Here is a 16,102-nt window from a genome sequence, read left to right as displayed (position 1 = left end):
GCGCGCACGCACGCACGCACACACACACACACACACACACACACACACACACACAGATTACTTTCTTGCTTTATTGCAGGCTAGCACACATACAATACAATCGTCTTTGGCAAAATCACAGCTTATTCGTATAAAATGCTCAAAGACAACCAATCAAAAACATCTGTGTTTAAAGGGATTACATCTAACAAGAAAACTGTCTCAAATCGCTCCAAGAGCTATACAGGTCGCGGGTTGTAATTATGTGACCACACACCAGGAATACCTTAAAACTGATAAACGTTTGAGCGCTGAGTTAGCCTACTCAAATTGAAAACTCCAAATACTGTAATTCTCATTGTGACGTTCTTTCCGCGAGTCCTAATTTTCGTCCTACCTTTTGACACTGAGTATTCCATGCGCTATTCCTAGAGATACATATTTGAAATTGAGCCGAGAGCTACAGTGTTCATTTTGGGAGTTGAATAGATGACAACACACGCGAGTAAGGTCTTATAATAAGTGTTTGAGCGTTTTATTTTTCAAATCTGAATGCTGTGTTTGGTAGTCATTGCAGACCGTGATATTCTCCAACTGACATTGTGTTGGTTCTGTTGTGCGAAGCGTTTTAGCCCTGTATGGCACGGAATTTGCATGCGTAAGCTAGACTGTAGGTTTCACTTCCTCAATCCAACGGTCTTAATCTGCTTTGACGAATGGGTATCTATGAAAACTAAATAAATAATGACGACGACCAAAAGTCCTGACTCCTGACAGGAGAGCTGGGCGAAGCAAACCGCTCGCTGATTAAAATTCATTTAATTATTTGGCATAGTTTCGGAGCACTTTTGCACAAATCATTGCAGGTGTGTCTAAATTACAGTACAGCGAATGTCCCTTTAACTTGTTTAGGTCCAAATCGTCAGAAAACTTTCCAAAATGGCGCCTTCGGTATACTATCTTTAAAAACGCAGTTTACATTACCGCGGACAGATTTAGCAACGTACTGCTTAATTCGTGATTGTCTTTGTACAAAAGCAAGCACAATTATTCTTGATAATATAATCAGTGATATGTTGTTATTTGTAAAAAAAAACACACACCTAAAAGACCCCATTTTCATTTACCACTATTGCACAGCCTTCAGTTTTACAAAATGTACATGTAAACTCGAACGAAAACAACTTTAAAATAAAGCACTTCTCACAAACATGGATGAACCTTTTTTTCTCCAGGATATTGACAAAGGATGGAGGTTTCACACAAAGACAAACGTGATTTGTCACCACGGGCAGACACCATAGACAAACACAGAAAAACAAACAAAGATACAGACAGACAGACAGACAGACACACACACACACACACACACACACACACACACACACACACACACACACACACACAACCTGTCCAAGGCAATCACATTTCAACAGGTCGAACATTGATCTGGAACGTTCTGATCTCCATGGGGTAGAGTGTTACGATAAACTGATCGTCGATGGTGGTGATCTTTCCTGTTACTTCCGACTCGAACCTCAAAGTAGAATCTGAAAACAACACATAAAATATATGCTAACATGTAAGACAACAATGATCAAAATGTTCATATATAAAGACCAGCTCCAAAATCGTTGCAGATGTATTTGATCTCCGAGCGGACACATGAGGGGAATACTACTTGACACACTGTTTCCTAATTCATGCATTGAAGCCAGATTTAGTGTCAGAAAATGTTTACATGACAATCCAAGCGTTCGATCCCAAACTCAGTTGATATTTATTGGAGACAATCAGCGTGAGTTTAATTAGCATAACGTTTGAGCACGTAAGCACATAACAACTCCTTGAGAGGTTCGAAGGAGGCATACCAGCCTGGAGAACTAAAATGTTATTTAATTAAAAAAATGCCAATTCCCGGATGACGTTACCATGAGCCTATCTGTTTACTCTCAATGTATGATCACGTGGAAAATACTCCGCGAGTAAAAGTCAGAATGGATCTCTGATGTTTCACGATTGTTTATATGGAATGGAGAATATCTTTAGAGAAAAGAATTTCACGAGTTTATAAAACTTACCTGTTTTCCGGCGGGTTTCGTCCTCGTGAGGGTAGTTCCATGCAAGTCTGTTGAGATCAGACAAGACCATGTCACCACCCAGCGTTAACTCGATTGCCCCAGTGACGTCAAATGCTGAGAACAGATCCTGGAACAAATGTGTCGACACAATTAACAACCATTCATCCTAACGAAGCAACGTTAAATGCAAGCAACACTATTCTTGCCTTACACTTTCATGTTTGGCTGATGGACGGATACTTCAGCTTTAGGAAATGTCAGCTTGAAGTTGAAGTTAGTTTCTGCTGCAAACAGGTTCTGATAAATTCTGTCATTTAAATAGAATACTCCAGATTTTTCATCCTCTGTGAGTTAAGCCAAACCAAACCGGGTAATAAAAGCTCCCTGGGCAATTCGGCTTACAAGTGGGAGCAGGCAAAAAAACGCGTGTTTCGGACTCTACAAGTAACATTGTGATTAAATTAAACTTTTCAGAGGCAGTTTCACGCGCACCACCGAGTTTAAGCAAACCTGCAGGTTGACTGTAGCAGGCTGGGAGAGCACAGGGTCCTCCCCTTTCTCATAGAAGTGTTCCAGTCTCAGCAGGAAAGGCTGGGTCTCGCTGGGGGCAGGGCCGGCAGACGGGTACTGCTGTAAGGTCAGCAGGTGGACATTGTCCGGCAACGCCTGTCGTACCCCTGACCACTTGCAAAACAAGAAATTAGAATTACAGAAAGAGCCAACAAAATGAGAAATAAGGAACAGTGCATTTGGATAGCAGGGGAAAGAAAGAGAGGATTCCGAGCTTTTGTCAAAGAATAAGGGACAGCTTGTGTCTTAGCGATGCTACCATTGTTTCAAAAAAACAAGAGGCAGAAGCACAAACTTATTCACAAAAGGACACGTAACTGACAGCTTCAACAGTTCTATAATGTTCTGTTCAAGGAGAAAAAGTGGGTTTCTGAAAAGCAGCCCACCCATTCCACACACACACACACACTCACGGCATTGTTGGCGCCAGGAGTGTCTGTGGGTAGAGAAAAGCTGAGTGCTGGCGCCATGAAGAGTCGCTCCCCGAGGTCACGGTGACCTGCTGCCGCTGATGAGATGGGATCCAGCATCACGTAGTGTGAGCCTGAAATGGATGGACAAACTGTCAGACGGAGTGAGACCAAACTTTCCAGTTCTACTCCTAAACCAAGCGCGGGAAACGGGTGCAGGGTATGTACAGCTGCCACGTAGTAGCTACGCACATTGAAACCTTCGCTTGTTTAGCTTCTTACTCATTGGCAGCATTCGGGTCTAGACCGGTGCCAAAAAAGGAACAGCGCATTGGACGCCTCTCAGACTTCTCTTTGGAACGCTTGAGAAACCTTGTTTTACATTAAATACCAACAAAACAGTGCAGCACACAGCACATTGTGACAGTTTAATGTTTCATTTCTTAAGTGTAAAAAATGGCTTTGATCATATTACAAATATTTTACTTATGAAATTACAAACCCACCTCTGACGATCAGTCCTTTTCCGTCTAAACCTGTTTCGTTTAGAGCTTCATTTATAGCGGCACCATCCATATATAGCAGGCGGCGATGAACCTAAAATATATCAAAACAATATTCCAGTATATACGACGACTAAATTTAGATAATGATCAGTTAGCACGCAACAGTAGCGATAACAAGCCTTGCTGGTTTTGGTTTGTGGTTCCTTTTTTGTTCCTTTTATGTTTCAATCTTCACTATTCCGCCCTCTCCCTTCAGTCAGTAGGTTACTTAGTCGTCTGTGACTCGTTTCCAATGCGGTTCCACAGAACTGTTGCCCAGTTTGTGACATGAATGTTCAGAATACTAGATATTTGGGGGGGGGGGGGGGGGCTTAACGTCTTCACAGGAAGCTTACCTATTAGGGACATGTATAAGAATGGTCAGTCCATTTAATGCATGTTATGTATGCCAATGGCGAATGGTGAAAAGTAACACGACAATTACCGTACGACCATGAAAATGCCATATTTGGAAATGGCTGCCATCTCAGTATTCACAAGATTATCGCACAAAAACAGTGCCATACGGGGTTGTTTACTTACCATGAGTTCCACCTCTCCCTCTCTCAGACTGGTTCCTCCCTCTGATCTGTCGGTCAGCACTGTGAACTGAACCTGCTTCGCTTCGTCCTGTTTCCAAGACACAAGCACACAGGTACGCACGCATACACGCACACAAAGTTTCAAGTAGTATAGAGCTTAAAAAATAACAGTAATATTTCAAGGCATTAATGCAAGATCAATATGAAATAAACTTTCTCTGTCAAAAGACCACTTCAAACTGCTCCCAAAGTAGCACGATTCGTCTGTTCGAGTAGGAATAGTTATAATACAAATAGGAACGAGGAAACTCTCAGCTTTGCATAGATAGTTAGTAAGCTGCTTAGTGTTGGTAAGCTGCTTCTTGCAGAAAAAAAGCCGAATGTTGACTCTAGACGCGAGAGACTTGAGTGCAAAAACACTTATGGCGTTGATTTGATTATTTATTGTGTCTATGAAGCATATATATTAAAATGACAAATGCAAGAATGCAATGTATTCTTTCCAGGATTTAATACGACAGGAGGTGATCCATACAAGGGCCTGTGGACACACAAACTATAAGCATACCCTGATGAAGATTCTGCTGTTGACGGGGAAGTAGTTGCCAGCTATTGGTTCCGTGTTGTTGAAAGGCCACGTCTCACGATAATTTAGTCTGAGAGGGAGGAAAAGAATAACATGCATACAGATAGCGGTCAACTCAACGCCTGTTATTTTTCAGTAACCTTCGTGCTACAATATTTATCTTGAGAAAACACCAACAAAACAACCGAAGGAAAAATGACACACACACACACGCACGCACGCACATACGTACACACGCACGCACGCACACGCACGCACGCACACACACACACACACACACACACACACACACACACACACACACACACACACACACACACACACACACACAATACACATAAATAAAACCAAGGAACAAAAGGTTTTCAAACAATACTTCAAATTGCTCTTTGGAAAAACACCGGGTTTACAATAAAATATAAAACTACAAGATGACACAGTATATTACAGCTCATTACAATACATTGTGGTGTGTAAGTATCACGAGGTCAGAGTTATCAACTCACTGTCGTTTAAGAACTTCACGTCCATTGGAGTCAGTGTAGAAGGTCTTCTTGTTGCCGAGACTGGTCTTGAAGACGCTCACAACCTCCTTGCCCTGCCCATCGCTGGAAGAGTCAGACAGTCAGACCATGAAGCATCCGTTCGTGAACGGAATACAGCTAAATGCATGGTTTTCAGAGATGCATTCCGGAAATAATGATGTTGCGTTCTTTAAATCAGTAATAGCGGCAGTTAGCAGTGAGCCTTGATGAGCATCTTTTTCAAAAGAAGAAGGCATCATATCGAGCGGACATTGCATGACATGCACATCGGAGTTCAATATTCACGTCGACACTATGATCCCTTGCCTCTATTAATCCGGCTGCGACGTGTGTTTGCCTCAATGTTTGTTAGAGGTACACCTCTTCTACAGCCAACAAAAAAACCGACAAAGTTATTTCCGAACATTGTCTATTCTAGAAATTCTCTAAACATCATAGACGGACACAAGATTCCACGTTGGATTCCATGCTACCATGTTTGTTGTGAGAGCATGAAATTAAAAGTCTTCTGTCGTTGAATGTATGCGTTATATGTTGATTTAGTGTCGTGTTCTTCACATTTGGTGCTTAATTTGATTTCATCACCGGCACCACCACTCACGTGATGGGAATAGGTCCCACGGTCCAGTGGAATTGCACAAAGCGGTGGTGGTTGTACAGTCTGACTGACTGCGTTACCCAGGGAGAGAACTCCTGGTACACCTCCTGTACCACCTCGCCCTGACAATAGACAATCAAGGTGAAAGAGAAAGCAGTGGATGCGTCTAAATGCAAAAAGGGCAGCAGATACTCAAACGTCTATTCACAAAATAATGACTATTTTAATCGTCCAGTTTCAGACACGCGTAGCCTTCTTTTCATACTTTACACACTGTACGAAAGATCAAATGTTATGTCCTTATGGAGAGTGAATAAAAGAACGTATTCTAGCCTCGGGTCTGAGAACACCTTCGCGTTTGAAAAAGTATCCTACATTTTCAAGAACCAATCTATTTATCCATCAAGTCAGCAAGCTATTGAAAACGGGAACATTTTCAAGTGAACTCCTCGTCATAGACAATGTGACACCTACCTGTACAAAATAGCTCCTGGAACTCAACCTGGCATGTCCACTGCCCATTGTAACTGGTATAGATGAGCCGTTGGGACGGAACATATAGGCGCCCGACGCTTGAAACTCAGGCTGGCTGTTGTTGCCACCGAAGGCGTTGTAGAAGTTAAAAGATTGTGTGACGTCAATAGATATCTGCTTCTCCAGGTTGGTCATGTTCTTCAAGGCGCCTGTTGTCCCATCAAACGCCACTGAGATAAACTGGAAAGGAGAATTTTGCAATTGGAGTCCTGATTGGTTTTCGTGATTCAGTGAACCCCCACCCCCTCCCCTTTTTTTAAGACTTCAAAGAATCTGAGAAAATCAGGTCTCAAGAAAGTGTTAAAACGGGGGTTGATTTACAGGGGTTGTTAACATAAAGTGTTAAAACGGGGGTTGATTTACAGAGGTTGTTAACAGAAAGTGTTAAAACGGGGGTTGATTGACAGAGGTTGTTAACAGAAAGTGTTAAAACGGGGGTTGATTTACAGAGGTTGTTAACAGAAAGTGTTAAAACGGGGATTGATTTACAGAGGTTGTTAACAGAAAGTCCGAAAAAGTCAGAGTGTTAAAAGAGGATAAGTCGTAAATTGGGGGGGGGGGGGGGGAGGGGGGGGGGGGGGGGGGGGAAGGGGGGGGTGGGGGAGGGGTCCATTGCACCGCATGTATTATAATGGTGGGTTTAACTGTTATCTTTACACGTCTTGGTTTATATCGAATATACTCAAGACAGTAATTTATGAGACGGAAATCTATTCACGACTACATGAGGAACTCGTACAGATACTGAGATATGATTAATCGTCCATACTCGATCCTCTAATGACTCAAATGAACAAAACTTGGAAACCATGTTTACCAGTCCACATCAAGGCAAACATTTCTAATAAGTGTGAAAATACTTTAGTTTTGCCAACGGTTTTCGACAAATGTCTGATTCCCCGTTCTCCCCTCTTCTCTGAGGACTGTACAAAAACAATAATTTCGCTCCTTCTTTTCTTGAAAAAAAAGTGGCAACAGTACCTCGTTCTGCAAAACAACGTCAGCCCCTTGCATAAGTGGTTTCTTGTTCACTGCGGCCTTCTGAATAACTGAATGGAAAGAAAATTCTTAATAATGAGTTTCAAGTGGAACAATCACAGTTTAATAGGTTAAATAAGAATTGAATCATTGTATTTTTCTATATTTTCCCGACAAATACTAAGTGCCTTAATAGAAAACTATAACTTGTTATGCCTTGGCACTGACATTCTTACAAAAACAGTTACAACAACCCGTCTGTTTTACTCTACTTCAGTAAAATCAACGAATTAATAGCACTGAAATTGTAATGTGGTCTGAAGCGTTACCTTGCTTTACACAGCAGTACGTGCCTCTCCTCCATTCACTGTCTGTTTAATAAGTCAAATTATTTAAATGTTACCTTTGTTGCTAGTGACGGTGTAAGTGCTGTATCCAAGAGGGACAAGCTCAGCTTGGAACACCAGTTCGTATTTTGCAGTGCTGTTTTTTCTCTCGGGAATCCTGAAAGTCCCGGGAGTAATAGGGATCAGCTGGAAACAAACACAAACACAGACATGTTCTAATGAAGGCAAAATTACAAATACCAATGTCTAATGTTATGACGAATTCGGGAAATAAATCTCTAGCCTCCCTCTCTGAGATGCGTTTGAAGACAGACTGTTAAAAGAGAATAAATGTATGTACATAATTATGATAGAATATTGATGTATGAATTGAAGAAATGTATAAGAACACAAGAATGTATGAATGACAAAGAACAAATGTTTATTTTTGAATGTTTTATGTATGTTTTATTACGGACACAAAAGCTCAGCAATGCAATTTCTCTTTTAGAGATTAATAAAGTTATTGTATTGTATTGTATTGTATTGGATTGTTATTGGTTATGGAAGAGTTGCTTTCTCTCGTTTTCCTTGGTTTTCAATGGAAACACTGAGGCAAGCTACACGTGACATTGTTGGCTTGCCTGAGTGTTTCTATGGAAACAATAGAAAGCGACTCTTGCACAACCCGCAAAAACTTGACAGTTATTTCCGAACATCATCTATTAGGACTTTCTTCTTTTCAATCCATCTCACAAAAGTTGAACGCAACATTACAAGCCATGTACAGATTGAATAAGGCATAAATGTCGTGTGCACGGTTGATTTGAATGATTTAAAATCATTCTCATCCCCGTTAAATAGATTTTGATATTGACAAAATAAAACACAACAAAACCAAAACAAACAAAAGCATTTGAAAAGGAAAGACGAAGACACAAACGGAAAGATGTGATTGTGTAACGCAAATAACAATGCGTCACCTCTGACGTCACTTCCTGTCCATCAGGTCCCCAGACCTTGAAGGACACAGTCTGATCATGTGACACCGGCAGGTGGACGTACTCCAGTCCTGGCCGTGCAATGGGGTTGTACACTGTCACCATGAACTGAAATCAGACAGTTCATGTGAAGCATACTTTCTGCTTCAAAGCACTTTATTTTGTTTGTTTTTAAACGGTCAACGTGAATGTGACAAATCAATTCTGCGTGACTCTGCTTTTCATTGGTTCCTTGCAAAAGTTATGACTTCTATATAAGAATTCAAACAGCATTTGTCCTCTTCCCATCCTCTCTACGTAGGAGCGTTTCAAAGGGATTCATGCTAAATTTATTTGAAGCACCTTTTTTTCAAAGTGTTTACAAAGTGTAGCTCTCCTTTGCCATTGGTCTGCTCTTTACCTTCTACTTTCAGAGAACGCGTTAACCGGAAATCAGCAACCAGGCATACATACCTTTGATATTTCATTTGATGGTTTCTCACTGAAAAATAAGATGTGATTACTGTGTGTCTCTGGTTGGCCGATTGGTGACTGCCATCTGTGAGAGCCAACAATCATACTTGCAACGAAATATCGGTTTAAAATGGTTGGCTCGATCTCAGCTCTTTCCTGTATCTCCTTTTTGTGATCGTTGGCACCTTTCTACACCTAGCTAGCCCCCCAAAAAAACTACATCCACCCTCTATACTCGCCGATTTTGAAAGTTACAAAAGCTTACCTGATTTTCATGTTCTGTTATAGGACACACACTGATATTGAGGAGGGTACAGAATTTGTGTTCCAGCACGGCATTCCCGTTTCGTGCTGCCAGTTTCTTCACTGCATCGTTGTATACTTTCTGCAACGTCAAAATGAATTCATGTTCAAGCAAGATCAGTCAATAAGTCTTTAAAACTAAGTACAATAATATTTTTTCTTCTTTTAGTTTCAGAATAATTATGATTCAACGTGAAAATCAGGAACAATTTAGACTGTTACCATACATTAATATTAAGGATGTGATAAAACGGGAGCCAGTAAATAGTCTACAAGCAGAAAATACTGAAGACGTGGCCCCACATTTTAAAGAATATTTTCATCAACGCATGCACATCTGGTTCATCCATATGAACTCTACAAATAATTTTTGTTTTTAATCTTTCCAGAAACAACGAAAAGATCCAACCTGTGCCTCCGTGATGCCATTCGCCAGTCTCTCTGCATAGTCATTGGCGACAGCTTGTCTCTCTGTTCCACTGAAACACAGTTCTTGTCGTGTTATCATATAAATAAATCCAAAAACAAAGAGAATGCCAACGTTCCAAAATTCAGAATAAAAAAACAAGAAAGGAAGTTGTTGGAACGTTGTTATTGACAAAATTTGTGACTGTAACGTAACTTTTGTCAATAACAACGTTCCAACAACTTATCTTTCTTGTTTTTTTGATTCTGTGTTATCATATAATTATGTGTGTGTGAATGACACGCAAATAATGTTGCTTCACATTTTATTCCACAGAAAAACAGTTCATGTTATTTTTTCAATTGTTTTTAAATGAAACACACACACTCTTGTTTCACGGTTTCACAGGTCATGTTATTTTACATTTGTGTGTGAATGCAATGCAAAAAACGTTGTTTCACGTTTTATTTCCACACAGTTTATGTTGTATCACATTTATGGAGCTTGAATTAACTCCATTAACTTTCAAATCTCAACATATCCCAGCCTAGGTAGGCTCTGCAGCCTACTCTACATGCGGAATGTTACACTTGATGTAGTCTAAGATACTTACGACACGGCGTCATGATGCTGCGCCACACCCATTGCCTCAGCTGAAACAATGAACAGAACGAAAGCATGATACAATCTGCAGTTACGCAACTGGAATTTGCGACTTGACATTTTCTTCAACCTGCACAACCTGGTGGGTCCATGCAAAATGCACATAATGTATATTTTGTGTACCTAAACACTGTTTATTCAATAATTAATTAACTGGTACACCGAACAAAACTTCTTGTCAAACGAAGTTTAAAAAAAAGTGTGTCTATATATTTTTGAAATCAGTTGTATGCAGTTATTTTTCTTCAATGCAAACGAACATGTTTGTCTATACACTTTTAAAATCAGTAAGCCTATTATTCAGTTATTGTTTTCTCTAATCCAAACGAAAAAGCAAAACGATATAAAGTCGGCCACTGTTAAGGATTAAACAAACCACAGGAGTACCTAAAATGTTGATGTTGAAAGTGCTGTTGTCTGTGTCTTCCAGCATAGCAAGGGCATCCAGCTGTTTCACTACCTGTGGAACCAGCAGACACAAGAAATCCTATAAATCATTTGGTATAGGTCTGGTCCAGCAAATATCAGTCCTAGCTCGCCGAGGACCAGATGTATTTTCTAATAGTTTCAGCACACGTACAAACACAATTGTTGCCTCTAAAAAACGACAGACAGACAGACAAACACACACACATATATGACATGTAAATAAGCAGTTCCTCAATACTTGTAAGAGCAAAGCAAATTTTAAGACGATCTGACGGCTGTAAATCTGGCTGCTACTAAAACACCCACGACATCTAATCAACTCACGATTCGACAGACCAACCTACCTGAAGAAAGTTGTTGGCGCGCCTGACATAGCCTTTGAGGGCTGGCCTGCTGCTGTAGTAGCCAGTCATAAATGCGTGTTCGTGGTGAGCGTAGGGGAAGAAGTCATCCTCCTTGGTGGTGTACGTCTTTCCAGCCTTGTTGACGTGGTACGTGTAGCAAGATGGGGTGGAGTACAGCAAGTTTACCTTGCTGCCATTAGATTGCTGAAAAATCGAAGAGAAAGTTTCCAGCAGTTTATGCTACTTCCTGGCGTTGCAGTGGCCTGGTTTCAGTAAGAATCATTTATGACGAACCTTCTTTTTTTCAGGCAAAAAGCTTGCTACCGTTGGATTGCTGAAAAAGTGAAGCTCATATACTGCTACAAAAATTCGAAGGAGGTACACTGCTGACGTTTCAAATAATAAATTCACATACTGCAGCGGTGAATTTTTCGTTTTGTCTATAACACGCTAGTTAATGTTTTCTATGAATAACGTGCTAGTGAACGTTTCGATTTGTCTATATCGTACAGGTGATTGTTTTGTTATGTCAATAACTAAATGTTCCATAAAGTAGTCTCTGTCACGCTTTTTTTTCTATTCTATTATATTGCTACAGTTGATGCTCATTTTTGTCAGTGTCCTTTCTGTCGTTGTTGTGGCGTGGTTTCCCCTGGACTCACTTATAACGAAGAGCTTTGAAGAAGAAAACTCCGCTTAAGCCGAACTATGGTGTATAGAGTGGACATTCCCCTGTTTATGGTAACAGCTCTTAGTTTTATCAGAGAGATGTGAATTCAGTGGTCTAAGGCACATTTTTTCAAAAGAGCACAGCCATAACAAAGGTAGCTATGCACGAGCCTCACCCTGGCGTTAACATATTTGATGAGCTTGTCAAGGTTGAGGAACCAGTTGTGAGCGGCCTGGTACTGGAAGTCGGAACCCATGGTGGTGATCAAGTGGTTGGTGGTGTACTGTTTGGCCTGTAACACACAAAAACAATTATAGAAAAAAATAAGTTAACGTGTACCGAAATTGTCCGTCCGCATAATTATGTGAGCACGTACAAAATGTACTTTAGGAATGAGGATCGAGCTGTAAATTTCCAAAGAAACTGAGAAACCAGTGTTCATTTATTTAAATCTGTTCATCCTTTTCTTTATTGGTCCCCTTTCTCACTCTCCCCTGGTCCCGTAGCAAGCGTTACTTATACTTTGATTTTGCATGTAAAATATTTTAACCTAAAATGTATACAAATCAAAAACTTGTCGTTTTTTTTAAAACTTGTCAAAATTTATTAACCTTATATTCCAGAATGCTGTTGCATTAATGTAGTCAGGCCTTATGGACGAGTTAAATGATAGGAAGAAAGAAAGTAAGAATGAAAGAAACAAAGAAAGAAACAAACAAAGAAACAAACAAAGAAACAAAGAAGAGACAAACAGACAGATAGACAGACAGACAGACAGACAGACAAAAAGACAAAAAGACAGAATGGCAGAATGACAGAATGACAGAAAGAAAGACTACTCTTTACCTGATCTGCCATTGCCGAAAGGAAGGCATCCACTCTCTCCTCCACGTTGACGTCGTGAAGGCGGGGGTCATCCTGAAAGGGAAACCAATTCTTATCGTACCACCACACAAAAGAGCATGATTTCAGTTTAAAATCACTTGTACATCCACCTCAATTGGTTGATATTCAAATAATCCCATTGTTGTCTTTACAGACCAAATTGTTTCTATACAAGCAAAGCCATGACTGATCAAAATGCTGTGGGTCAAGATGTAGAGATCTAAAATCTCGCATATATAACAAACGAGATAAAGACAAAACCTCTTTTAAAATGAAGACGGTATTAACTCTGAGTGAAACATTACATTCAATTAAAATAAAAGTATTTTACACAGACAAAACCTCTTTCAAAACGAAGACAGTGCCATGAACTTGAGTACAACCAATGTGACGCGGTGTCAACATTATACATAGACAAAACATCGCTTACAACAAATGGGAAGTCAGGACAGCAGTTGTCGAAACAATACCATGTTGGAAGCTGATAGAAGTTGGAGAAAAAAAATGCCACTGAACAGATCAACATTCTGAGTAAACACATTTTCGCGAGAAAAAAAAGTTAAAAAAAAAAAAAAGTAAAAAGTTCGCTTACAACGAAAGGGGTGTCAGAACAGGTGATGTCAAAACAAAATCCGGCTGGAGGCTGATAGAGGTTTGGCAACACACCGGTGAAAATATCGGCTTGGACACCTTGAAATAAAGTCACGAAATAAAATCAGCGTGCTAATGATTTGCTCTTCCGCACAGGGCTGCATCAGCTGTAGCAGCAGCAGCAGCAACAACACCGTAGACTAGCAAATACCCTTCATATATATGTGTGCGTCTGTCCGTGTGTGCGCGCGTGTGAGTGTGTGTGTTTGCCAAGCATTGTTTGGGAAAGATATACAGAGATATACGTTTTGTATTTTTCTTGTAGTCAACTTTTTGTATAACTGTCATGTTTTCAGCCTTTGAACAATAAGCATCCGGGTTCTTTATAATTTGAATTCATTAAAAATGCGCCATATATCAAAAGGATAAAGTTATAATGCATTCTGAAAAAAACAATCAGTGTCCATAATCTGCAACTTGGCAAAACATTTAGTTGAAGCCAATAGTTTGCGCTGACCCACACTACATGACTGTATCAATCGTGCTATGTACACTGACAGCACTCCGCAAAAACAGCTATCAGCTCTGTCGTCAATGAGAGCTTGGCCGAAGATAGAGACAATCCTGCGGCTCGTCAATAACATGTTCAAACAAAATGCAAGCCTTACAAAACATGACAGATGACATATACTTACCAAAAGAGAGTAAGAGCTCTGTATATATCACACAGTCAGAGTTCTGAGGTACCGGTGTAACACCCCATTCTGACCCCCACATGGAAGTGGTCCCCGGGGACAGTTTGGTTTCACCGGTCGGCCCCCGGCCCGGGGCGCAATTAGGACCCAAAAGTGCCCCCCCCCCCTCCTTAAAAGGGAGGCTTAAAGCCACAATCCTTCCAAAAGTTGTTATGCTAACTCAGATCTGCCAAGTTTTTTGGGTTTTTTACACTGGATAAACCATCTCTGGAATTGGACACTTACCAATAATAATCAACATCATGATTGCTTTCTGGAGCCGTATTTTTTTAAAGAATGAATTTTGAAGATTTATACTTGTGGATTGTTTTTTATAAATTGATTCATACCAAAAGCTACCTGCACAGAGAGCACCCGGGTTGTCGATTACTTGAATATGTATTTGTCAAATCGGAGGGATGGCCTTATGTCATATAAAAGCCTGGTAAGATTTGAGATAATAAACCCAACCGTTAACACGGGAAGGGCTGTGCATTTAAGAAGACGCCTCCGTGCATGTATGACAAATAAATAGCACAGAAAAGCACGAGTTAAGATGGTGAGCCCAATCACCTTCTAATAAATCTGGGTAGCTAAGATAAAACGAACAGTGTCTTTTAATTGCTTTTTCATACTCTAAACACAATATTCAAATCAGACTAACAAACTCTTTTTTTTTAACCTTAAAGAACGGGAAAAGCTGTTGTTAGAGGCTCATGCAAATTGTAGAACAAGGTTTGGACCTACCCAAGTTGTTGGGACTACCACGCCAAACCATCTCCATCGTTGTGTGGCTCTGGCGAAACGCCTTGTCTTGGTAGTCAAGACGACCAAAGAACAACGAGTCAAAGCCAAACTGCAATTCAGTCAATAAGCAATAGAAACGTCGTTTCTACTTCTAGCGCCATATGCAAAATGTTCAGACAAAACATGAAATACATGAACGGGATGGTCTTTTGTCACTTGTTCCGTGACTGTACATGTACTTGTGTATTTCCGATAACGGAAGCAGCTTTGTGCAATTTTCAGGTAGACGATATCTATACAGTAGCCTACTTTTAAAACATGTTCGTTGAGGGTAAGGATGGGTATGTCGAAGTAATTCTGAACCCATCTTAACGAAAATGCATCAGTGACAAAACCTCGTATTTACTGAAATTTGACCATGGAAAACATATCTAGATGAAATAAATGCGAAAACTGACTTGAATTCTTTTGAATACCTGCTGCAAACACAGAAAGTTTCATCAAGGTGATAACTAAATATACAAAAAGCTGTTCAGCAAAGGTTGTGACGCGTTTTACACAACAACATTACACACTCGTGCAAAGATGGACGCCTGCTCCCTGGAATGACCAAAGGTATCAATCTGCCATCCGACCCTTGGTTTGCCGCACTTGCCAAAGGTCTCACGCAGAAACTCAAAGCCCAGAGAGTGCTGGTCTATGATGGCGTTGTAATGAGTGGCCCCTTCATCGTTCATTGACCATCCGCCCAGTATGAACTCCAGGCGACCTGAGGTGTGGCAAGATGCTAAATTGTATCTTGTTTCTTTCTTGAAATAATGATGTTTAAGTTATGATAGATGTAGGGTGATAAGGACTGTGGTAACCTAAGTGGACTAATTTGGACTCCTTCAAGCTTCTGTCAGCACACATGATTTGCCTTTAAACAGACAGACAGACAGACAGACAGACACACACACACACACACACACACACACACACACACACACACACGCACACACACACACACACACACACACAAACACAAACACACACACACAAATATAGACATATGGATGGTAATATGGACAAAGACACAAACACTGACTTTGTCACTAACATTAAATCAGGATGACAAGAAGTAGACTTACTTTGTAACTGCCTGTTCAAACACATCACCACACTTCAAACCCCCAACACCCA

General features: G+C 40.4%; 1 protein-coding gene across 1 annotated transcript in view; it reads right to left on the bottom strand.

Moving 5' to 3' along the window:
- Positions 1–57: 57 nt before the first annotated feature.
- Positions 58–16,102, bottom strand: part of LOC138959760 (lysosomal alpha-mannosidase-like) — an 18,027-nt gene continuing 1,982 nt past the window's right edge. Inside the window, exons 4-26 of the mRNA XM_070331369.1 lie at positions 15,496–15,689; positions 14,921–15,029; positions 13,441–13,538; positions 12,810–12,881; positions 12,139–12,255; positions 11,294–11,497; positions 10,908–10,980; positions 10,471–10,510; positions 9,861–9,930; positions 9,414–9,533; positions 8,678–8,803; positions 7,772–7,901; positions 7,372–7,439; positions 6,331–6,570; positions 5,860–5,978; positions 5,220–5,321; positions 4,696–4,783; positions 4,129–4,215; positions 3,547–3,637; positions 3,044–3,174; positions 2,571–2,744; positions 2,061–2,187; positions 58–1,529 (exon numbers count right to left, since the gene is read on the bottom strand). Of these exons, the coding sequence (XP_070187470.1) occupies positions 1,402–1,529; positions 2,061–2,187; positions 2,571–2,744; positions 3,044–3,174; positions 3,547–3,637; positions 4,129–4,215; positions 4,696–4,783; positions 5,220–5,321; positions 5,860–5,978; positions 6,331–6,570; positions 7,372–7,439; positions 7,772–7,901; positions 8,678–8,803; positions 9,414–9,533; positions 9,861–9,930; positions 10,471–10,510; positions 10,908–10,980; positions 11,294–11,497; positions 12,139–12,255; positions 12,810–12,881; positions 13,441–13,538; positions 14,921–15,029; positions 15,496–15,689 (2,708 nt within the window). The 3' untranslated portion in view covers positions 58–1,401. The remainder of the gene's footprint in view (positions 1,530–2,060; positions 2,188–2,570; positions 2,745–3,043; positions 3,175–3,546; positions 3,638–4,128; positions 4,216–4,695; positions 4,784–5,219; positions 5,322–5,859; positions 5,979–6,330; positions 6,571–7,371; positions 7,440–7,771; positions 7,902–8,677; positions 8,804–9,413; positions 9,534–9,860; positions 9,931–10,470; positions 10,511–10,907; positions 10,981–11,293; positions 11,498–12,138; positions 12,256–12,809; positions 12,882–13,440; positions 13,539–14,920; positions 15,030–15,495; positions 15,690–16,102) is intronic.

Source organism: Littorina saxatilis, linkage group LG2, assembly GCF_037325665.1.
Source record: "Littorina saxatilis isolate snail1 linkage group LG2, US_GU_Lsax_2.0, whole genome shotgun sequence".
NCBI lineage: Eukaryota > Metazoa > Mollusca > Gastropoda > Littorinimorpha > Littorinidae > Littorina > Littorina saxatilis.
The sequence above is the reverse complement of the archived record's forward strand: the minus strand, read 5'-3'. Positions and strand labels throughout refer to the sequence as shown.